Source organism: Struthio camelus, chromosome 2 (genome assembly GCF_040807025.1).
Source record: "Struthio camelus isolate bStrCam1 chromosome 2, bStrCam1.hap1, whole genome shotgun sequence".
NCBI classification, from domain to species: Eukaryota; Metazoa; Chordata; class Aves; order Struthioniformes; family Struthionidae; genus Struthio; species Struthio camelus.
In genome coordinates, this window is record NC_090943.1 from 138501903 (window position 1) to 138526058 (window position 24156).

The 24156-nt window shown below is 37.9% G+C and overlaps 1 protein-coding gene across 3 annotated transcripts in view; it reads left to right on the forward strand.

The window, feature by feature from the left end:
• ST18 (ST18 C2H2C-type zinc finger transcription factor) overlaps positions 1-24156 on the forward strand; it is a 203651-nt gene that overhangs the window by 24708 nt on the left and 154787 nt on the right. For 2 of the 3 annotated variants that reach the window (XM_068932721.1, XM_068932718.1), the window contains one exon: positions 991-1126. Coding sequence is in view for 2 of the 3 variants with exons in the window: in XM_068932718.1 (XP_068788819.1) it covers positions 991-1126 (136 nt within the window). In the remaining variant the exon portion in view is untranslated. Of the gene's footprint in view, positions 1-591; positions 687-990; positions 1127-24156 lie in introns of those variants that run through there. The other variant, XM_009673572.2, reaches the window with a different exon arrangement.

The following is a 24156-nucleotide window of genomic DNA, read 5'->3' on the forward strand; positions in this document are numbered from 1 at the left end:
ACTGAGGCCTGATTCTTTAATGAACCAAAGCAAAAGACTCATGACAAATTTTTTGAATTCTGATGAGTGTTAAATTTCCTTATCTGTTTCTGCTGTGGATCTGGAAGACTTTGAATTAACTTCTGCCTTTTAACTGGGTTCCAGAGTTCCAAATCTAGATCCTAAACTAATTCCAAATGTTCCTTTCAGGTCCGTTCTGGAGGAAAACGCAGGTTACAGTGTGGAAATAGTGTGTGAGTAGTAGAGCACTCAATAGATAAAGGAATAGACTAAAGTACTGCTTAAACGCGATAAAGCAAAAATAGCATAATATTAAGATATAGAAAAGTAACACCTCCCCCCCTCCTCTACACGCACTCGCGCACACACACAAGTTGTTTACAAAAGTGCCTTGTAGTAACTGCTGGTGGTGTCACTCCGTCCCATGCCCCAGAGCTATCACCGGGCCTCATGGGAGATGTGACTACAGCATCGGACATGGGACTGTTTGTTCACTCACTTTCTGTGAAGAGAGTTTTGAACTGTGTTTTGAATAGACAGCATTTTCTTTGTGTGGTTGGTAAATAACACAGAGCAAAGTTAGTCAGCAAGTTGCATAGCTTCTGCATTCTGATTCTTTGGAGCCCTTTTGTACCAAGCTTGACAGGATGTTTTTAACAGAATGTGACCTCACTGGGATACTAGAGGTAAGGAAAAAAGTTATTGGGGCTGTTGTGGAATATTTTGCACGGAGCTGACTGAAATACTGCTTTAAAATGCCTTATGAAAAGAAGATAGTTTTACTGTGACTCAGGCAACATGTTCAGTGAAAATCAATGTCTTTAACTCCTTTGTACGTTAGAAAATCTAATTAAGACTGATTATATTTCCCCGCTTAAGAAAAATGATATTGATTTGCAAATCTCCGAACTGTTGCGTCCTTGTTCTAATGTATTGAGCAAAGGCCTAGTTCTAATGATAAAACATCAAAATATTTTCTTTCTAACACAGAAAAGAATAAGGAGATCAGATCCAGCTGATCATCAAAGTCCTAGAAGTAGCAGCAGAAGAATCAGAGCGGTGGCAAACTCATCAAAATCAGAAGACAGCGATCTTTTGGACACCTGTACTGACTCACCAGGTAAAGGTAAGAGGGAAAAATAGTATCAGTTTATTTTCTGGCTAAAATCATGCGTGGGTTTTCACCACAGACATTAAAAATGGGACCACTGCTTGTAGTTTTGCTTGGACTGACAGTAAATGGGCTCCTGGACAATTTGCCCTGGGGGTTACTTGCTGTGTGGTCACCCCCTGTCCTCCCTCTGCTGGTCAGCACAAGGGAAAGGCTGATGCAGCTTGCAAAGGAAACCAACCACTTTTCTCCTGAATGCAGAGGAAAGTGTTAATTGCCAGCGGCTCTTCTTTATTTTTTTAATTTATTGCTTGCAGTTCTAAAATATTGACAGCCATAGGATTTAGTGATGAAAGGTTTTGCTGTGGTAAAAGAAGGGAGAGAACTTTGACTGTTCAAGAAGTTAAGAGAAGCTGAGAAGCTGATTAAAAAAAAAAACCACAGACGTAGTTCAGGTATTTACTTACACAATGTAAAAATATTCTAGGCTCATAGGCTCATGCTCAGTAATTTGAGTGATCTGTTGTTTTTTTTTTTTATGGGATCTAAAAAGCTTTTTATGAAAAATAAAAGAAAGGTGAATTATTATACAGAATAGCTTCATGAATAATAGGCATCTTGCTGTTCTGAAAATGAATTAAAATATGTGGTGTGCTTTGCTATGTATACCAACAAAGCACTCAAATTTCATTGTTTTTGCACTGAACAATTGTTGTTCTTTTCCAGCCAGCAGAGGTGACTTAAGAAAGAAAAAATGTTTGGAGTTGCTGATAGAGTGAGAGGAAATGTTCTCACAATATGTAAAGCGGTTATTCATACTTGAAGACTTGTATAACAAAGAAATCTAAAAATAAGCTTTTAAAATTGGAAAGTTTTGCAGCATAAATGCTGCTGATAATGAAAATGTTCTTTGGTAAATGATTATAGAAAATTTTATTAATTTACTTATGACTAACTGGAGTTGCTTTTTACAGTAAGACATGTGAAGATCTAGAGTTTTTTTTTCTTAGGATTGGTTAGAAAGTAGATTGGTCAATGAGGTGACTATATCGCTGCTCCCAATAAGACATAGTAATGACTTTGATTTGACAAAGCGTTCGTAGTGATACTTTTAAAATGTCAAACTTGCTTCTGTACTTTGATCCACTGGTGTGCGGTAGATAAGCTGCCAGCTCTGTTCTAATTAGAGCAAATATGTCCTCTGAAGAGGCTTCTAGAGACAAGCGTGTTCTCTGAAGCAGAAGTCTGTCAAATGGGGATGATTGAAGATGATGAATTCATATTCATGACTTTGTTATTTGTGTTACATTAATACTACTGGCCCGAATCACAGGTCAGATGTTAGGCACTGGAAAAAATAAAAATATGTTTTGTATACCAAACAGATAATAACGATGCAGACATGAGGCAGCAGTTGAATAAAACAAATGTGATAAATTATTCAGTCTGACATAAATACACTCAGAGTGGTAAGATGGAGTTTTCTAATTTTAATATCATTCTACTGCTAGGTTTTTTTTCGTGATGGTTTTTCATCGTGTTTCACCTACTACAGGTAAACTTGCAAGTTGGAATCTTGATTGCTTTTTATATTTCCTTCGGGGAGGATGTGACAGGGGGCCATGCAATTTAGTTTATCCATGAATTTGAGCATGAGAGCACAGAAGTCTAATTAAAATTAAGTCGTGTTTAATATTTATGGGAGCTACAGTGGACAAACCAGTAGAGGTCAGTACACAGCGCTGAAATATAACTGGAGTGCTGTGCTTTTATGCTCTATACTTTCGATCCGTAACTTTTCTTTTAAAATGTTGTAAAAGAAGATGATTTACAGTAAATACTGCTATCTTCTTCCAAAAAGTAGATTGAAAATACTCGGGCTAATATGATAACGACAGACTGCTTAAGTAGAGTAATATAAGTGACAACAGGCATTTTGTAGTATGTTACAGCTTGCAATGCAATGCACATTATAGGTGGTAGAATCTGTGTTTTGTGAAATCATTATAGAACTTACCACAAATATTGCAGAGATAAATTCATCTAGGTCATGGTTATATAGTAAAAAGTTAGGAGACAGAGGATACTTTTTAGGAATCAGGTTTTCAGACGCTTGAAGTTAAAATAACAAAAGAATTTTTCCTCATTTTTTGGTTAATAGAAGTTTGAATAGTTAAAATTAATCATTGTTTTTAAAATTTCTATCTTCCTTTCTTTGTATGTATGTGTATTCATACGTATATATATGCATGTATGTATGTGCGTGTGTGGGGGTGTGTATACAGAGAGAACGAGAGGCGAACAGCCTCTTTATATAATAAAGTTTAATTATCTTTTGTGACTTTTTTTGGTGATTTAAAGCAAGGAAAAGAATCACCCTGTGCACTCTCAGTCATGAAAAGTTCCTTCAACATATATTATCTGCAAAAGCTTATGTCTGAAAAGCTCATGTTCAAGCTGCTTTCTTTGGATCTAGAAAGTCCAACCTGCATGCCCCCGTTCTGTTTACTAGCTCTTTCACTAAGTACTTTGAAAATTACTTTGCTATTAATTGTAATTTTGAATCTTAAAGAATTCCTAAGAATTTTATCACCAGATAAAGACGAACTCAGGTGGGAAATGTTCTGTTTGGGTTTCAATATGGCCTTACATCTGCTATCTATGAGCAGAGAAATTTCCCAATTGTTTCAGTAAGAACAGGGCTATACAAGTGGTGAATGTTTTTGAAAATCCTGCCCTTTTTTTTTTGTTACATTCCACGCTCTTCCTTACATTTATTATGCACTTAAGGGTCTTTCTGTGGCATTTCAGGAGAGAATTGTGGCATATGGTATTAAGTGAACAAGGCTTCCAACAGCCATGTTGGCGTTTGCAGCCTGTGTTTGCTATGGAAAAAATCTAAAGTCCCTGCAGAAGTTTATATTCATATCCTAACGTTTTTTTAGCAGAGAAAGCTTTCTGAAGCTGATTTTGGTGACAAGTGCTAGAGACTCGGCAACTCTTTCTCGCTGGTGTTTCTGTTGTGTGTCATTAGAGTTGGACAGCATAAATCTGGGCACAGTTCAAAAGGCTATAAGAACGGATTACTGCAGGAGAGGGATTCCCTGATGACTTCAACAGCTATCAACAGTATAAACTGAAGTGGGAAGGAGACAGAGATGTCACAAGCTACTGTTGTATGTCTGACCCATGACGTGAAGCGTTTTTTCCACACTTCGCTGTAAGATCTTGTACATGTGTTCCAATCCAGCACAGCTGGACTTTCTGGTGAAGGATCTCCCTTTATATATCTAGTGTAAAACCCTGGTTTTGACGAAGTCAGTGGAAGCTTTGGCATTTAAATTAGTGATGAAGCCTGGATATCTATAGAGTTGTTTATGATTTTTTCCTGGGGCAAAGAAAACCTACAAATAATCTTATTTCTTTCATGATGCAGTGTCAGCTCTAACAGAGAGGCATAGGAGGGTTGGGGTGTTAAATGACGAATCCACTCTCAGCCCAAAATTCTTACCAAAGGCTTAGGATTCAAAAGCCAGTTCAGCTTTTTTCTAGATAAAATTTCCCTTTATTTAAAGAGGAGTGGAGAAACAACATCTTTCACTCCTTGCTTTGATTATGTTTTGAAAAAATAAGCTTGAATCCAAATGTTAAACCCACTTTCTTTTCCCAGATAAATTTCTGATGTCCATATGATTTCAGTACACCATATTCTTCTGTAATCTTTTTCACACTTCACAGGGTGTAGAGTGTGTGAGAAGTTGTGTTTTGCTGAGTCATACTGGAATAGCTCATTTATAGTAACTGATAGGTGTTATCGTTATTAGCTGTTTTGGGGGAGAAGCCCTCCTCATCAGATGCATTTCCTGAAGAGCAGTGCAAAGCTGGAAGTAAAGTGTTCCTTACAGTACCGAATGGTCTGGCTATAGCCAGTGAATTTTAAAGTCCAAAAGTCTATAAATTTTTGTATTGCTTCAGTTAAGTTTGCTTACATGTTAAATTGCATGAACATCTGGTCTGCCTTTTTCCATAACATGTGCGATATAAACCCCCAACATTCATGGAACTAAAATGATGCTGGAAAGGTGTAGTTCAATCAAGTGTAATATCCTTTTAGAAGTCTGCTATTCTTATCTACCTCCAAACCAAATATAGAAGATTACAGTAGTACTGTGACCTTTTGTTAAGGAACAAAAGGTCTATATTATCACTAAGATGCTTAATCCCTTAGTAGATTAATGTTTGGTATTTTCTTGATTGCAATATTGCTTTCATACATTCTTACAGGTATAGTAACACCGTATTCTCATTTTTCCCTCTTTTCTGATGTCTTTGTTTTCCTTGGTTGATGCTTTCTGAAAATTCTTCCCTGCATAGCAGCTACAGGATAATTAAATTATCCTGTCACTATATAGCTAGGTTTTATTTATTTTTGTTAGTCACGGATAAATTTCTCCACTCTTTCTCTTTGTGTATGTATGTATGTGTGTGTGTGTGTAGGTGTGTGTAGGTGTGAATGTGTGTATGAGAATGACTTCTAATAATATTGCATTATCTATCTGATATGGAATAAACTGTCATCTAACTACAGCACTGTGTGGTCTATTTAAGCATGTATGAAAAATTGTTGTTTTGTCTCTAGATGGGAATTCAGCCAGTGGTGATCAGTAATTGAGATAACTACACTAGTGAAAATCTCTGCATATAAAAAAGGAAACTGTAGCATTTGCACCAGAAATTGAATTAATTAAGGTTCCTTACCTGTAATTATGTTATCAATCTGCAGATTGCAAAATAACCTAAAATAAATTAGAGCCAAAGAATTAGAATAATAAATGTAGGCAAATAAATTGTAAACTCAAACATTCCACAGGGAGAAAAAAGATAGGTTACTGACCTATTTCTAAGAATAAAAGGGCATCCTAAGGAACTGCTATAATTCTAGGAAATATACTCTGCATCATAAGAATATATCAATTTTACTGTTAAATTTTTGGTTCTCTACCATATTAGTGAGGTATATTTATAGAGGCAGCTATTCTTCTAAGGAAGAGTTCAGAAATGGTGTTTTTCACTGACTGTATTAGACTGGATGGTATAGCTGGGTTTTTTTTCACCTTCTCCTGGAATTCTGTTGAAATTTGTTACCTGTCCCTTTCACTGTGAAGCTCAAGTCAATATTAGTTTTTTTTTTTCATTTACTCACTTTCCTTTATCTCAAGATTCAACTTTAGACTCCAGTCTCTTATGGATGTTTTTAATTTCCCATTGAAATCAATTGGAAGCTGAATTCAAGGTTTAGTGTCTTACGTATGCCAATACCAGAAAAAACTCATTGTATGTGGTGGCCTGAAGCTGCAGACCTGTAGTCCTAAATAATGTCAACATTAAAACTGAATATGACTGCGGTTAAGGACTCTGAACATCACTTCCTTTTCATAGACAACATTCCAATTTTTTCTCTCATGCCTATGTATTTCTAAGAGGTTAAAATTCACACTGTTACCTTTACTGAAAATCAAATAAATGTGAATTCAGTTTTTGTAGTGCATATACATCTCCTTCTGTGATTATGTTTACAAGTAAAGTCATTTCTGAAGATCTTTATGTTTTTAACAATTCTTTTCTCAGAGTAGACTCTTATATTTGGCTCTACACTGCATAATAATTATTTCATGACAGAATTTTAATATATCAAAAAGAGCTCACATAGCATATACATGTGATTACCTGACATACTGTAAGGGAGCATTAACAATAGGCTTCACAAAATATAAAATATTTAACAAGCAAATAGTCTTAAGTTTTTCTTTTGTAGGAAACTCTGTTTTGGCTGCATGTATTAATTTGTCCCAGTGCTGTTAATAGATAATGATTGGCAATCTACACATTTTTCTGTGGGACCAGGGAAGGACACATGATCTTTTGAAAACTTTTAATCTATGTGTATGCATACTGACCTTTTATCAGTATACCTATGTTTTATATCAATTTATATATGTATATGAATATGTACAAAGCACATTATGAAGTTTCTGCAGGAAAATACTGTGTGGTAGCTCATGAATATTTCTGATGATATCATCAAGCTTCACAGTTTAATTACAAGTTTCAGTTCTGATATTCCTTTTGTTTAAGGAATGAAAACACTAAAATTTAAGAAAATATTTGATTAAAATTGGATGAAATATGGACAAATGCTCTGAAAAAAACTAGCTCCTCCTTTAAACAGTGCTAAGCAGAGCCACGTCGTTTCCAGTGAAGCTGATTCACTGAAAGATTTTGTCTGTTTCTCTTTGTAATAATTTTGCTCCTATAGTAGTGATAACCATGTGATTGCATGCATCAAAAAAAAAAAAAATCCTGGTAGATTTGTACTACTTTAGAGAAAATGTATGAGTTAATGAGTTAATGAGTTAATGTATGACTTAATTTACATGGTAAGAATGACCAGAAAAAATGTGAACATTTATATCCAGTATATAACAGAACAGGACAGCAGGGTTTTGGACTCAAAAAAGCAGCTGTGGACAGAATCATTCTACAGGTTCACATGTTTCTTTGGGAGCAGGAAGTAATTGCCACCCCAAGTGCAACAGGTCAATATTCTTACTTCCATCTTTAGTGGAAACACCACCTCCTTCATACCTGAATCTTTAATGGCCTTGGTTGCACTCAAATTTGGACATGTGTCAGACACCCTAAAACTTGACTTGAGCAAAGAATAGATCTGGCAACCTATATAATTTAGGAGAAAGGCCTCAGAGATCTTAATGCTGCGACTCATGAACTGTTGAGGATAAAGTCATATATATTATGTAGCACCATATGATGTAAAGAAAAAGTACAGGCCTCAGTTCTGAGAACCCGAACAACTATTTTCCTCTTTGGCATAAATGAATGCTGAGGAAAAGATGGATCTGGCAGGATGAGAGTAGATGTATCGTGAGACTAGCTTGGCTAAACAGGAAACTCATGATTGAGCTCCAGTGCAAAAAGGCAGTGTACAGGTGGTGGAAGCAGGGACAAGCTACAGCAGATAAATATAAAAACATTGCTGAGGCATGCAGGGATGACATTAGGAAAGCCAAAGCTCGGCTAGAATTGACGCTTGCAAGGTACATCAAGGGCAGAGGTAAGAGCTTCAACCTCTTGATTAATATTACAAGGTTGAAACTCTGCCTGCTGCTGACTGAGGCGGGTGATCTAGTGACAGTGGACACAGATAAGGCTGAGATACTCAGTGCCTTCTTTGCTTCAGTCTTCACCAACAGGGTCTCTTGTGCCTCTGTGTTTAGAGGCAGGATTCAAGGAGAGGGAGAACCACCAGCAGGAGATGAGGATAGAGTCAGGAATTACTTATGAGAACTCGATCCATACAAGTCCCTGGGACCTGATGGACTGCATCTGAGGGTGCTGAAAGAACAGCCTAATGTCCTTGCAAGGCCACTCTCTATCGTCTTTGAAGACTTGTGGAGATTGGGGGAGGTTCTCAGTGACTGGAGAAAGGCAAATGTTGTACCCATCTTCAGAAAAGTAATCTGCAGAATGCTTCTATCAGCTCAAGACTGAACGGAGCCTTTAGCAAATGTTTATTTCCATCAGCTTGCTCATGAGATCTAAAAGTAATTATGGCTCCTGTGCAGCAGAATCTCTAATGGAATATGTGCTAATGGGCGTGAAAACAATCCTACATGGTTATGCACAGCACGTCCTTAACTGTGCACAAGTATGTTTTTACTATTTAAGTGATGACGCATATCTTCCTCTGCAGCCCCATACCAAAGTCCTTATCACTACATGAAGTTTTAGAGAGGTAATGACTAATTCACTCATCTTGGTTCACTTATTTTCACTTGAGATGTGTCAACAAGAGGAAATAAAGTCAAATGAAACTCTAAGATATGATGCTAGGTAAATAATAAGGTTGTGCTGTTACAGTGAGACACTGAAGTCTTAAGGGTCAAATTATGGTTTTCCTTGTCTATCTGCACTGAGGGAAGAGATACCATGGTATATGGCTTTTGCATACTCTCCTGTAATTTAGCTGGTTGCACTAGGAAACAGGGGGTAAAGCTTAACCCAGTGGGATATAGTAGGCAGGACAAGAAAAGTTTCTCATCTTTAAGTGGAGCAATAGTGGAGACAAACGAGCATTAAAACATTCAAAATTTCATTTTCCTTAGAAGTTAATAGTGCCTCCAGCGTTAACACTAAGGAAGCTCATCCATTCCTTTGCAGTAGGTGACTCTGGGTTGTTAAGGAGTTCAATGTTATAAGAGACTCCCTTGAACTTATGAAGTAGACATACTGCTACATTATTTAGAAAAGGCAGGGTTTTTTTTCATGTAGATAACGATGGAAAAATATCACAAGTTGGTATGCCAGATGTAAACTGGTGATTAACCCAGGTCTCTGAACCTTCTGGACCTGCAAATGGATGTTGGAAATTTACTGAGTACAGGTGTTTTGCCAGAAGAGAGAATGCTGTTGGTAGGGAATGGAAGGTCTATGAATTCTAAACTGTATTTTGGTTTGATTTGAGGCTGTTTACTCTTTTCCCTTGAAGTTTAATGTGAATATTCTTGCCTAGGAAGAAAGAAGAGAAGTATGCCAAGGAAGTCATAAAAATCCTTATTATTTTTGATTTGAAAGTGAAAATATTGGAAGACAAGGAGTGATTAGCAGGCATTTTTTAGCCTATCTTTCTTATGCCAGATCAAAACATGATTGACAATGGATATAAGAGGATCAAAGAAAGGAAAGGATTCATGAGCTCTGAGTCATCAGCAGAAAATACTCTACCTGGGAATGTACAATACCTTGTAATCAGTCATGTTATGTACGGATTTGTACTTAGGAAGATGTTAGGAAGTAGCTGGGAAGATGCCAATGCAATCAGGCCTAGAACAGGCGCCAACACAGTGATAGCAGGATGCTTGATCTGTCCCATGCGGATGTTCTCTTGTTAATCGGAGAAATCACCTAACCCCCACCCCAGTCTACCTGCTCACAGAAGTACATTTGATATGTGCATATTATGGTCACAAAAATTTGATTTGTTGTGACTTAGGCTTTCGTGATCAAGTGCAGGAATGCACATCGGGTGTCTTCAAACAGCACTGCTCACAGGACTTGTGCTACTTAACGATCCCTTTTCCCATATCTTGACACTCCTTTTCACCATCCTGGTAACTCCTTTCTCAAACAGTCTGTTCCAGTTACTTCTTCCCTGTTGGTCCCAATCTTGCTAGAGCCATTCTCCAATTCAGTATTTGTGATGCCATTGCCTAGGTACTCAACACCTTATATGGAATTACTGATATGATGGCCTGGGCACTGTTCACCTCGCATGACTCTACTCCCCAAAAGCTCCCTAGCGCTCCTCTTCAATTGTCTGTGAAGTTTGGCCATTTCTCGCATAACTCTCTCTTAACTGCCTGTGAAATCCAGCCATTCCTTACTGCGTTATCTGTAAATTTTATTAGCTTGTCAAATTATTATCTGTCGTGGCCAGTGGTTTCTCATTTCCTGTTCATATTCTCATGAGTAGTTTTCTCATGTCCTGTTCAGTTAGCTTTACGTCCAGCCAGGGCTCAGTCAGTGGCCTAGTCATTTTGGTGCATCCGTAACATTAGAGCCTAGTGAAATAGGAAATTCTTCCTTAGCTGATGCTATTGGTGTATGATTGCAGAAACAGTAGATAGTAAACCAATGAACTGAATTGTAATTGATGCAACTATACAGTATCTTCACTTTCACAAAAGTGGTAACGCATTGATATAACTTACCTATTTTAAACAGTTGAACTGAAAAATTAATGCTGCACTGAGACAGTCACACTTCAGGACTCTAGATAATGTGATTTCTATGGCATGAGATCACCAGGTAGCACAGCATTTGGACAGGATGCAGCCTGGAATGAAACAGAGAGGTTCCCTCTTAGGCGTTCAGTCATGAAGAGAAGCCATTCCTGTGCCTCCCTGCTTCAGGTCACAAGGCAGAGATGGCAGCATGATGCTGAGGTGCAGAAGGAAGGTGGTCACAACATAATAATTTTGGAGGAGCTCAGAGCAGTTGGGAGCATGTACTTTGCCAGTGTTGTGGTGAAAGGAGTAGGAGATAAGGGCATGGGTGAGGAAGGTTAGTAATGGATGGCTGAAACCTCTTTAGGTTTCTCCCAGACTTCCTGGCGCAAGAATCTGTCTGCCAGGGAAGAGCTTAGAGGTTACAGAGCTTTAATGGAAATGGGAGCAAACTCTGCCTGAGCCCCAAGCTAATGGAAAATGAGTGATCTAACATTGTGTGAGCAAGCGTCCTGGCACTGAGTGCAAGATGTGAGCCTTACTGTGAGGCTGGGCTTGGTATCACATTTATTTATTCCTGTGGATCTTGAATGAGAACTGACTGGCTTGAAATGTGGCAGAGCAAAGTCTCATCTGCTTGCAGTTGAATAAGTAGACCTAGGCAAAGAGCGAGGAAGCTTTTTAAGGATAGTTCCTGATTACTGAGAAATGGGGGAAGCGGAGTGACAGGGGCAGTTAAAATCACAGCTATCAGGGCAGGACTAAACACCTACAAATTGGAAGTTGGAAAGGTCACTAGTTCTAATCCATAGAGCAGCAAAATAATGGAGACTGCAATGGATCTCTTAGCCAGAATAGAAATGTGAATTGGTTAAGAGGGACTAGAAGTCAAGAGAGCTGAAAGGCAGAAATCACAGCTAAAATACTGCAGTCTTCTGATATTCAGTAGAGAAACATGTTGTAGAAATCTTTTTATTTATTTATTCGTTTATTTTTTAACACTTTTTAGCACCTTTAGGAAAATGAGACTGATGCTACCCGTTGTTATCTCTTGTAGAGAGTTAATTCACCTGATTTAGGCCACTCAGACCCTTGCTAGTGTCACAGTAATATATGTATCTCTTGAAAATTAAAAATTGCAGCACTTCTTGGGTTCTTTGAATGCTTTTGTAATATTTTGGAAATAGTATTCTGTTGACTCCTTTCTGTAATATTAAATCTTTACAGTATTTGGCTTGAAGCACAAAAAAAGAAATAGTATGCATAAATGTTATTTTGATTATAGCATCTGCTGCCCACTTACCAAAAATCTGCCCAGGAGAGAGAAAATCCAGTACATCTTATTCACTTGTATGTATAGACTTATAGCTAGTTTCCTCACAAAGGCATCAAGTTTATTCAAAGATTTCTACAGGTCAGATTTCACCAGTGAAGTGAATAGGGCACAAATGGACAATACTGACTAAAGATGAGAAGATAATGCCTGTTCCTGTGGAGAAAAAAAGAGAAAAAAAATTGTATGGGGTTTGTATGAATATAACTACCCCTGTTCATGAAACAGCAATAGTGTTGCGAAGAAATCAGATGGAATTATACGATTAGGGCGTATTAGGATAAATGATTCTGTACAGGGATCTACCACTATATGACATTCCATCAAAGAGTTATTGCTTTCAGTTGTTTTTAAGACACGTTCATAAGTGCTGCTGAAGAACTGGCATCCTGATTCAAACAGCTAACAACCCAAGTTAAGTTCAACAAATACATCAAAGGATGGCTGAAAAAAAGACTGCTTTTTCCACAGGTTTGAAATACAGTTGATTTGGTAATTAAAGATAAAATCACTTTACTCAAAGTGTCTATGTTGTATTTTTGAGGCCCAATTCAATTGCACCATAGCATCGTATTCTCAGAGGCCTCTGCTCCCCTGTAACCTTGGCTATTTGGTTACAAGCCTATGGTGATTCTGATATAAGAGACCAATGGCATATTAAACCCGCCTTAGGTGTTTTCTTTAGCATGTAGTCAGTGTTATGTAGATAAGCTACAGAGACGTAATGAATATACTCAACTTACTTCCATATGAGAAAGCAGTATCATATAAAAATGTTATGTAGAATGGCTAACGCATAGAAATTTTTTCTTTTTGGAACTTACTGGACACAAATTTCCCTTCTGTTCACCTGGACTATGAGAGGCAGAAAAAAATTCTCTTCCTTTTTTCTTAGCTTTTTAGTATGCAAACATTCCTTAAACAAGATCTACCTGAACCCAGCTTCCATCTCCAAAGAGAAAGTATATCTTATCCTCAGCACGCTGTTAGGTCTGAAACTAGAATGAAGGACTGAATCTTATGTTAAATTATTTACCTTTTTGCCCAAATACCAAGTAGATGTATTTAACTGAATACAAAATGGTCTTGAATATTTGGAGCACTTTTGTAAAATAAAATGTATGTTATGCATGTACAATGACAGAGGGAAAGGAAGAAGAAGTGATTGCCAAGGAAGAACATGGCTATTCTGAGAACATCTATTGATTGGAAACAAATCACTGGATATATTTTGTTTTATTTTGTCGTTGTTATTTTTTTTCTTCTCCATATTACATGAAGTGGTCTCTGTTTGGGTGTAATTTTTACTTTTTAGTGCAATCTGCACCTGTGGCCTTTGGACTTAACGTTTATGACAGATGGACTGAACTGTGTTTGCACCATTTAGTGTATAATCCTTCTGTATGTATCTATGCCATGCTAGGCAGTGGCACTGGCCCAGTGGGCATATTTATTAGTGCATACTTCCTGTCTGCTTCCATTGTTCTGTTGCAGTGTCCTTCGAGCGTATTGGACCTTGCTTTGCGCTGAATCTACCTACAAAATATTGTCCCTGATTCATGCCAGATTGTCTGTTGCAGAGTCTAATTTTTTTTTTTAAAGTACTCTAACTCTTTTGCCAACTAGAATGCTTAAAATGGATTAATTCCATATTGTAAATGCTCTTCCTCTCCACTCAGCCTGCAAGCTTCATTTCTGGAATACACATATTAGCTTTATTTACTAGTATCAAAACGCTTGATAAAAAGGAAAACCTTTTCCCCTGAAATGTGCTGTATCTCACACTACCTGAGCTCCCACTGTACTGGAAGCGGAAGTTGTTCCCAGAAAAGCAATGCCCCCATATAAAATGTGGAAGAAATAAATGCAGCGCTGGCTGTAGCAGCCTGCAAGCCCATGGCTGGCAGCCTAGAACTGTGCAGCATGTTCCATTCCTGCTGACTTCATCAGTGGTGTATGACGGGTATGGGAAAAAGGACAGACTACTATTATACAAGAAATGTTGCCTTCTGTATCAGTAGAACAGCAAAACACATGCCAAGCAAATGGAAAAGGATACAACACTTGGGCATTTGCAATTTTAAAGTTTTTTTGAATAAGATAATAGATTTGGGAAGTGAACAAAAGGCGGAAATAATATAATATGAACACTTGACTCTCAAAGCATAATGTAGTATTGCACCTTGTTCATTTATCATATGAAATCATGACATTGCTTCTTTTAAATTTTTCTGCCCATTACAGAAGTGCAGAAAATAAACCTCACACAGTTTACCTGTAGTTACATCAAATTAGTGGTAGACTTCAAACAGACATTCGAAAACCAAAACTACCCTTTTAAAATCATCAATATATATAATCCTAATAGGTAAAAAAGATTTTAAAATATTTCTATATAAAGTAATAGTGCCCATAAAAGCACTCTATGAAAAGATAGGTCAGATATGTCATTTATCACACTACATAGCAACACTATGCATTCTTTGCTCATATTGTCATAATCATGAGGAAACAAAGCATATTTGGTGTCATAAAGCTGGATTTAATAGGCATAGTTTTAGGGGTAAGTATACTAGCCAGTCAGGTTTCTACAGGATGAGAATGAAGAACTAGGAGGAAGAATTCTTCACACTATAAATAAAAAATCTGTTATCATGCTAGGCCACTCTCCATCATCTTTGAAAGGTCTTGGAGATCAGGATTGGTGCCTGAGGACTGGAAGAAAGCCAGTGTCACCCCAGGCTTCTAAAAGGGCAAGAAGGAGCCAGGGAACTACAGGCCTGTCAGCCTCACCTCCATCCCTGGAAAGCTGATGGAACAGCTTGTTCTGGAGGCCATCTCTAAGCATGTGGAGGACAAGGTGGTGATCAGGAGTAGTCAGTATGGACTCATCAAAGGGAAATCATGCTTGACCAATCTGATAGCCTTCTGTGCTGGAATGACTGGCTGGGTAGATGAGGGCAGAGCAGTGGATGTTGTCTTCCTGGACTTCAGCAAGGCTTTTGACACTGTCTCCCATCACAGCCTCCTAGGTAAGCTCAGGAAGCGTAGGTATGGATGAGTGGACAGTGAGGTGGCTTGAGAACTGGCTGGATGGCCGAGCGCAGAGGGTTGTGGTGAATGGCGCAGAGTCAAGTTGGAGGCCTGTGGCTAGTGGTGTCCCCCAGGGGTCAGTCCTGGGTCCAGTCTTGTTCAATGTATTCCTCAATGACCTGGAGGAAGGCACAGAGTGCACCCTCAGCAAGTCTGCTGAGGATACTAAACTGGGAGGAGTGGCAGATACCCCAGAGGGCTGTGCTGCCATTCCAAGGGACCTGGACGGGCTGGAGAGATTGGCAGGGAGGAACCTCCTGAAGTCCAACAAAGGCAAGTGCAGAGTCCTGCCCCTGGGGAGGAATAACCCCATGCACCAGGACAGGTTGGGGGCTGACCTACTGGAAAGCAGCTTTGCAGAGAAGGACCTGGGAGTGCTGGTGGACAGTAAGTTAAGCGTGAGCCAGCAATGTGTCCTTGTGGCCAAGAAGGCCAATGGTCTCCTGGGGGTGCATTAGGCAGAGTGTTGCCAGCAGGTGGAGGGAGGTGATCCTTCCCCTCTCCTCAGCCCTGATGAGGCCGCATCTGGAGCACTGTGTCCAATTCTGGGCTCCCCAGTACAAGAGAGACATGGTGCTCCTGGAGTGAGTCTGGTGAAGGGCTCCTAAGACAATGAAGGAACTTGAGCATCTCTCCTATGAGGAAAGGCTGAGGGAGCTGGGCCTGTTTAGCCTGGAGAAGAGAAGGCTCAGGGGGGATCTGATCAGTGTGTACAAATATCTGAAGGGAAGGTGTCAAGAGGATGGGGCCAGACTCTTCTCAGTGGTGCCCAGTGACAGGGCAAGAGGCAACAGGCACAAACTGGAAAACAAGTTTTCTCCAAACTTGAGGAACTGTGAGGGTGACGGAGCACTGGAACAGGTTGCCCAGAGAAGTTGTGGAGACTCCTTCCTGGAGATATTCCAAAGCTGCCTGAACACAATCTTGGGTGGTGTGCTCTAGATGACCCTGCTTGAGCAGAGGGATTGGACTTGATGATCTCCAGAGATTCCTTCCAATCTCAACCATTCTGTGATTCTGTGATCATCAATGTCACTTGAAGTAACTAGAGAAAGTTTCTAAGTAATATTTAACTAAACTGTATAATGCTAAGAAAAAGAAAAGAGATTATGATTCTATATTAATGTCCAAGAACTAGAAAAGGCAAGATTTACTTTTTCCTTTGCAGTCCTTTTAGATTTGCTATTTCTGGCTAGCTGTAAGAACTTCCACTCTAAAATTTGTATCTGAAATGTATGACTGAGCAAGCTTGGATTTATGGAGAAGTTTGTTCAAGTCCATACACAAATACTCATATGTGTTTTAAAAGCCTGCCTGCCTTAACTCCCATTCAATGCTGTTGAATACTTAGCACTGTTGAAGATCAGGTACTCAAATTACAATGGTAGACCTCAGTGTTGGCACTTTTGTGATGGCACATGTATTTTTAACCCTGAATTTAGTTTTAAAATTTATGGTTGAAGTTTGAAAATATCATGGTGGTATGTTTGGCAATCATCTTTCTCACATCCTGTAATCTTTTTCTCCTTTTCTTTTCTGATATCTGAAATAGTTTCACTAGTCTAGCTTCATAGCTTCACATCTTGGAGGGATATTTTGCAGAATGCAGTGTAGAAAATGCAAAAGCTAGTTGTGGGTAAATTCTATTTAATACTTTTCAATTTGAATTAAGTATGTGATGGTTCTGAAATTTTTCTTTCTGCATTTAATGTGGCAGTATCATAATTTTTCCTTATAGATTATTGTTAACCTGTGCTGTGAAAAGCAGTTTTCTAAGCCTCTCTACCCTGCTGCTAATCAATGTGATGATGAAGTATCTCCTCAAAACTAACATAGAAGTTTCAGTATCTCCTTCTTGCAAAACCCATTTACAAACTTAAAGGTGAGAATGGATGTTGGTACAAGATATATCATAGGGGAAAATGGATATTTTTGAAGGCTTATTTTTATTTACTTTTCTTTACTTTTGATTTATTGAATTCAGAGCTACAGTTCAATACAGTAATAGAGATATCATCCAAGTTTGCCAGAACAAAGAAGTAATCTTCTAACATCAAAGTCTATATGTTGGTCTGTAAGACATTACAACTGTTGTTATATGATAATTTAAGTCTGATATTGTAGTGTTTGAGTTCCTGATTGGAACCATCTACAAATGATGACGTTAGGGTTTGTGTCATCATGTAGACAAGCAACAAGTCATGTTGTTCAGCTGAGATTATCCTAACTTCAGTGCCAGTAATATACAGTACCACAGAACTATAGAGCTATATCATGTCCTGCAGATAGAATTTAGTTATTCACTGAAGAGGCTTGGGACTGAACCAATGGAAGCACATGATATCAAGGTAATACCTATCAAGAATATGCAGCCTAAATCTCACAGCTGTGAGCCACGGTATAGACAACTACTGTGTGATGGCCCTCCCATGCAGATCGTCACAACCCTTCCCTAGGTATCACCTCATTACTAGTCATACCATTGTAGTACTATAGTACCCTTAGCCTTTGCATCTGAAGGGCTGTGTCTGAAGTGCACACAACCAAGGGAATGTTTTTCTACTCTGAATTACACTTAACCTACGAACACTACAGAGTCAGTCTTACCTGATCTTGATAGAATTCCTACTTCTACTAGAGGGACTGGAGCTCTTTGGACTGCTGTAAGTCCAAAGAGCTTTGCAGAACATCCAGACTGGTCAGTAACTAACTAAATGTCTTTGGGGACATGAGGCAGTAGACTGCAATCATCCACATACATACATTAGCTGAGGAATAGCTGTTTTCTGTATTTTGTCTCATATATTTGCACGTGCTTACTGCAGATTCGGGACCCCTCCATCTAGGTATTATCATACTTAGGTGCATGGCCTAGCTAGGATCCTCTATAATTTTCTATCACTGAAAGCTTTCTCACCTGCTAGGCCTCAGATACCATGGAACTACTTGTGTCATGCTTTTCACCTACTACTTTTTCGTATTAGGATAATTTCTTAATACCTGCAGCCTTTCTCTGATCTGTCTAACCTACCTACCACATCTTACTTCAGGAATGATCCATCAATTTCCTTAGTATGTATCCTGATGCATATTTGTGCTCCCGAAAGACCAGTTCCCAGCCAGTGCCCACTGAGCCCTGGATCAGTTTTCCTACTAGCTTTATGATCACCAGCATTTGCAAAAAAAAAACAGGATAGCCCCTTTGGGGTACGCTTCTGTTTTGTTCTAGACAGGATTTCCATGCTGAAAGCAGATCATGTGACTTTCCCATGTCTTTCCAGGGTTCAACTAGTGGTCTTAGCCAGCAGCGTAAATGTCTCTAGGAATATTTGGCTCTGATCCTTGGAAGGACACAATCACTCTGCCCCGAACCTGCTGCTGGATTCCACTTAGGTGATTCCACTTTAAGAGCTAGTTAGCTAAATCAGCTGCTCCTTTTTATATGCCAGAGCAGTAGTGTTTGTTACTGCTGGATCACCTATGACCTCAGAAAAAGCTACAGGCAAAAGCAGTTGCAGGTTAACTGTGAGCCATATGTGGACACATTTAGAGTGTTTCTGTGCAGTGGTTGATTGAAGCTCCACAACTTTCTCTTCTTCACCAATTTTCTTTTCTAATACATCTGCATGTATTATTTAATGCAGTTACATTGTTTGGTTTTTGCGGGTTATTTTTATTGTTAATCCATTTCTGATACTTCATACATAGATGTTCAGAGTAACTTGGCCTCATTTCTATTGCTGTTGAATGAATCTTGGTATCTGCTCTTTATGAAAACAAAAAACTTCAAACCTGTAGAAAGCTAAATATCAGAACACAGTGATAGGTTTGTTAAATATAGTAGGCAGATCAGAGCTCAGAGCAGCACATTTGAGTGCTTATATGTTGAGGATTTTTACAGATATGATGAAGTGCTGATGCTCCTTTTCTTTAAAAGTTAATCTCAGTTTGCATACTCAGGAAGCATACTTAAATTCTGGATAGTTATTCCTAATTGAATTTTATGAAAAAGTGCTGAAAAAAAATGCCTTTCAGTTAGGAATAAATAGTAGAAGACAATGGGACAATGTTGTTTGTACCCTTCTTTTGATAATTTAGAAATAAAATACTTTATTCTCACTAACCATCTTTTCTTTTTTTTCTTTTCTCATAGACAAATACATCCACAAGGCAGTATATAAAAATTGATTCCTATTGTATTCAAGTTGTTCAAAATACAAGAAAAGCAAATGCCAGAAAACAGCAAGTATTGGAATAATAAATATAAAGAGAGTAGAATGAGTGCATCTGTAGAAAGCTTTCTCCAGAGATTTCCTGCAGTATCCATTTGTTTTGATAAAAGATCTTCCTGTTTAAAGATCTCCAATTTTCACTGGTCCTGATTCTTTTTTATTTTGTTAGATTTTGTTGAGTCTTGCTTACAACATGCACCTAAAACCCTCTGATGGTTCACTTTACTGCTTAGCTAATGGGGTTCAAGCTGCAACTTGGATGAAATGGTAAAAGCATCATAGACTTAACTGGTCACAAACAAAAGAGAATTAGAGATTATTAACTGTTAATTTTAACTCTTTTTAACATGGTTGAAGTATTAAGTTAAGCTACATGCTTTACTTGATTTCAGTGGCTACATTGGGTATTGCACGTGAAGAGGGTGCTGTGCTATTGAGGTATTCTCTGAATACTGCATGAGAAAAGCATTCTGAGGAAATTTAGAGGTATTGCATAATGTGGAAGAGCAGAATGTTAATTAGCTGGAATCAGTTGTTCCTCTATATAAGAAACAAGATAGACAGAGCTTGGTTAGTCTCTCTAGCCATACTCAGTAATCAAACTGGGTAATGGACTGATTTTGAAATCTGTTCTTGTGATGATCTTCAGTGGCAGGAAAAATAGTTTTTCATGTAGTTCACAGCCTCACATGTGAACCTCACAGCACAACCTCAGCGTGTGACTGAGATCAATTTGGCCAGCAATGGACTCTGTGGGAGATTATTTCATATGTCCCCTTCACTGTGCTCAATCCTTTTCTTCTGAGTTTTAATTGTATTTCCATTCCACCAGATAATTCTGTGATCAGTGAGGATGAGAGAGTAATCTGTCCTTTGTACAGGTTTTATGCCTTTCTTCTATCTACCTGTGTGTTTTCCCTAAATCCTGTGATTGTTTGGTGAGTGGCAACAGGGACAGATGGAGGATGTCACACCTACATACAAACGATGAAGAAATGATGGCTGTTGGCCATTGACTTGCGGTGACAGAGGCATCTGTAACTTGTACATCAAAGGAGCTCTTTTAAGGATAGTGTCTCTATCCCCACTTGCTGAAAATGGAAAAACATCCTCAGCTGTCATGCACTCTATCATTGATTCATTAAGCTTGAGCAGCAATTCAGTTACACAGCAAAGCCATCACATAAAACAAATTAAGTGAAAGACTAAGGAGGTGTGTAGTACGTATTAAAAGTGAATATAGAAATATGACATTAATATAGAAATGTGAAATGAAACATATCTTTCAGATGAGGTAAATGTTAAGGCAGTCAGTGCTATATGTATTACTAGATTAGCAGATCTACAGAAAGCATCTATTTGGTCTCAGTTTTACTGGTGGAATGTCAGTAGCAAGGATATCTGACTTTGAGGATAGGTGACTACCTAATGTTTCCTTAAGTGAAGGTGACATCAACATTAGCTTTTTTGTAACAATACTTGCAAATTTTATGAGGATCTAGATCATTCAGTAGAGATGTTTCCACAAAATAAGCTAACATTTTAGATGAAGACTTAACTATATTTGTGTAAACTAGGAAAAGATAGGTGATTGGGTTGCTATGGGAAAGAGTAATTCAAAGGATGACTGTAAAATCTTCCATGTTGGCTACTTGTAGTCATGTTAAATAGTATCTTCCTAGATGAATGATTTCTTCCATTTAAAATAGTAGTTGCACTATAATTTGGCATTCATCACTGGGAAAAAAAGCAGGTGTATATGGGAAGGAAGGAGGGAAGGGAAGATCTAATACTTAGAATTTCCTTTAAGTCATCAATTTCATAATACAAAAATAATGGGTGAAATGTCATGAAAAAATAAGATTTTTTTTTTTGTGTGTATGTACCTAGAAGAGTATTAAAAGACTGATTAATGCTAGGTCCCTAGTAGTTAAAACGGCCCTCTCTTTTCCAGTACTTTGGTAACTAAGTTTATAGAATGTAGAGCTTGTTAGAGCTCTATATCCTCTTATATTTTCTTCCTTCTGACTACTCTATAGTTATTTCTATTATCATCTGAAAGACTAAATTGTCTACCGCTTAGTGACGTAAAAATGCAGTAACTCTCAGAAATTGTCCCACTGATGCCTATGAAGCTATTCACAAGAGAAACTGCTGGCCAGAGTAAGCAAGGGCTCCATTAAAGGGTTCAAGTGAAAGATAAAGTTAAATTTATTTTCTTGATATATTCCTATTCTCTAACATTCCTTTAGTGTTTAATTCCTTATTCTTTCTTCTTATATTTCAAACTCCTAACTCTTTCTCTATTTCTTCCTTCTTTTGCTTTTCTCTTTTCTCCTTCTAATATTCCGTTTCAACAAGATTTTGAGTCACACTGATTCCAGGCAAACAAGCTGCTGTACTGTAAAATAAATAGCCTTAAAATGCTACAAAGTAAATCAGTTGCCTTCAAGATTAAGCTAAAATGTTTGCCTCAGCTTCACGTCTGAACATCCTTCCACTTAACCAGATGATAGCAGAGTTTTTGCCAGCAAAATATATCTTTACTAAACCAGGGCTATCCTTCAATAAGAACAGAGCAGTATGCTGCCCTCTGCCATCAAAACATGCCTCTAGCCCTATTTATTTATGAGAAGCTTTGTACTGGATACAAACTGATCGTGAATGTTATCCAGCTTTATATAAGACATCACATGGTATTGGTAATCTGATACAGGGTTTTAAATTGATAGCTGCACTGCCAGTTTTAAGTGCCAGCATTTTTTTCCCTTTTGCTATCAAATGGCATAGCATGTGCTGCTAAGAAATACGCTAGCCTTCACTGAGTTTATGCTTCCTGTAGAAGAATCACTATTACTAAACATCTCTATTCTGCCTTTTAATTTTTATTCTTCTGAACAGAATAAACTATTTAATATTCTCTAATACAGTTTCCTGGAAATAGATTGTTATAGGAAAAATAATCAACATTTTACTCCATGGTCCCAAACTTTTTTTTTTCCCGGAAGTTTTTATTTCAGCATCTTTTTTGCTGTGTGTTTCTTCTTGTGCTTTACACTCATTGGTCTGGAGAGTCTTAAAAAGTACATGTAGTTTCAAAAATGAAATATTGATACTTCTTGGCCTGATTAGGGTGTTCATTCTTGTATGGAGCCTATTTCATCACTTATACTTCTATTTCTAAACGTATAGAACCAGCTTCATCTGTGGATTAGGTGTATAATTGCCATTCACTCCATGCAAGCATGGAGAAACCTAACCTGATGTGAGCAACTTGAAGTGTGACTAACATCTGAATTTTTGCTTTGCCAAATGATCTAGAGGGTGGATTAGTATTAACATGGAAAATCTAGCCTCTGTTTCCCAGAGGGCACCTTTTACTGCAGCTGAAATTCTCCATGTGCTGTATCACTTTGATCTGAAAGCTAAAATCTGATGAGTATCTGATGAGTCTGAGTATTTTACAGGTAAGGATGGTAGCTTTGATCAATCCTTTGAACAACTAGTTTCCTAAATCATTTTAGGATAAGATAAACTAAGATTTTGAGGCTGGTCTGTATGTGTTTGAGGGAAGAAAAATTGACTAATTTGTGCTTGAACGTACTAGAACCAAGTTTGGTGTGGGAAAGAATGTGGCAGAGGGAAGGTAAAAGTGAAAGGAACCTATATGGAAATTGTGTAAGCAGCTAGTTATTGGTAGTACAGTCAAAGGCATCTCAGACTGGCGTTTCAGTATCCAATTGTATATCAAATCCAATTCATTTACAATTGAAACAGCTTAAGCAGATGTGTGACTTGTAGGGAGAAAACTGATAAGGAGAATGATATGCTAAATATTTATTTAAAAGTTTCTTCTACCGTGAGAGAAATCTGTAGTTTTCTATGCTTCCCTAACTTCATGCATTAGAGAAATTGAATAGCATGACTGCGCCTTAAAAGGAGCGACATTAATGTGAAGTCTAAGGTTTCCTTGTGCGCATAAAAGCATGATGGTTCTTTCCATGAACAGCTGCTAGCCAGTAACCCTTTTAAAAAGCCTTCTGGAGACCACAGTGAAAATCCAGAGTTCATACTCTCACTGCAGATTTGTATACTGATTTTTCAAATATAGGGCACCTGCAAATACATATGAAATGATAATCTAAATGCCTCTAACGGACCCATTATTACATGCATCAGAAATCCTTATATCAATTCTATACATTCTATTGAACTTACTAGAACTTTACTTAGTATCTAAAATAAAAGTTATACAATATTTAAGTAATTAAATGTATTTAAATGTAATTAAATATAATGATTTTGGAAATGGTTCTGGCTGGTAATTTAGTTTTCCAAATGTACATCTAAGTGAATTTGAGTTGGGTATTTTCTCTCTAGACTTTATAGAGTGCAAAACCATCACACAACCTGAGTGAGTACCAAATGATACAAGTATGAATTGAAGTCCACTAGTGAAGCTATGTTAGCATGTTGACCAACAGTCTTCCACTAAGCGATTTATATGGAGCTTAGGTGGTGAGTTCTTCGGGGCAGACTCTTTGCTTATACATACACAGTGGTTTTGATTATTGATTGATGTTA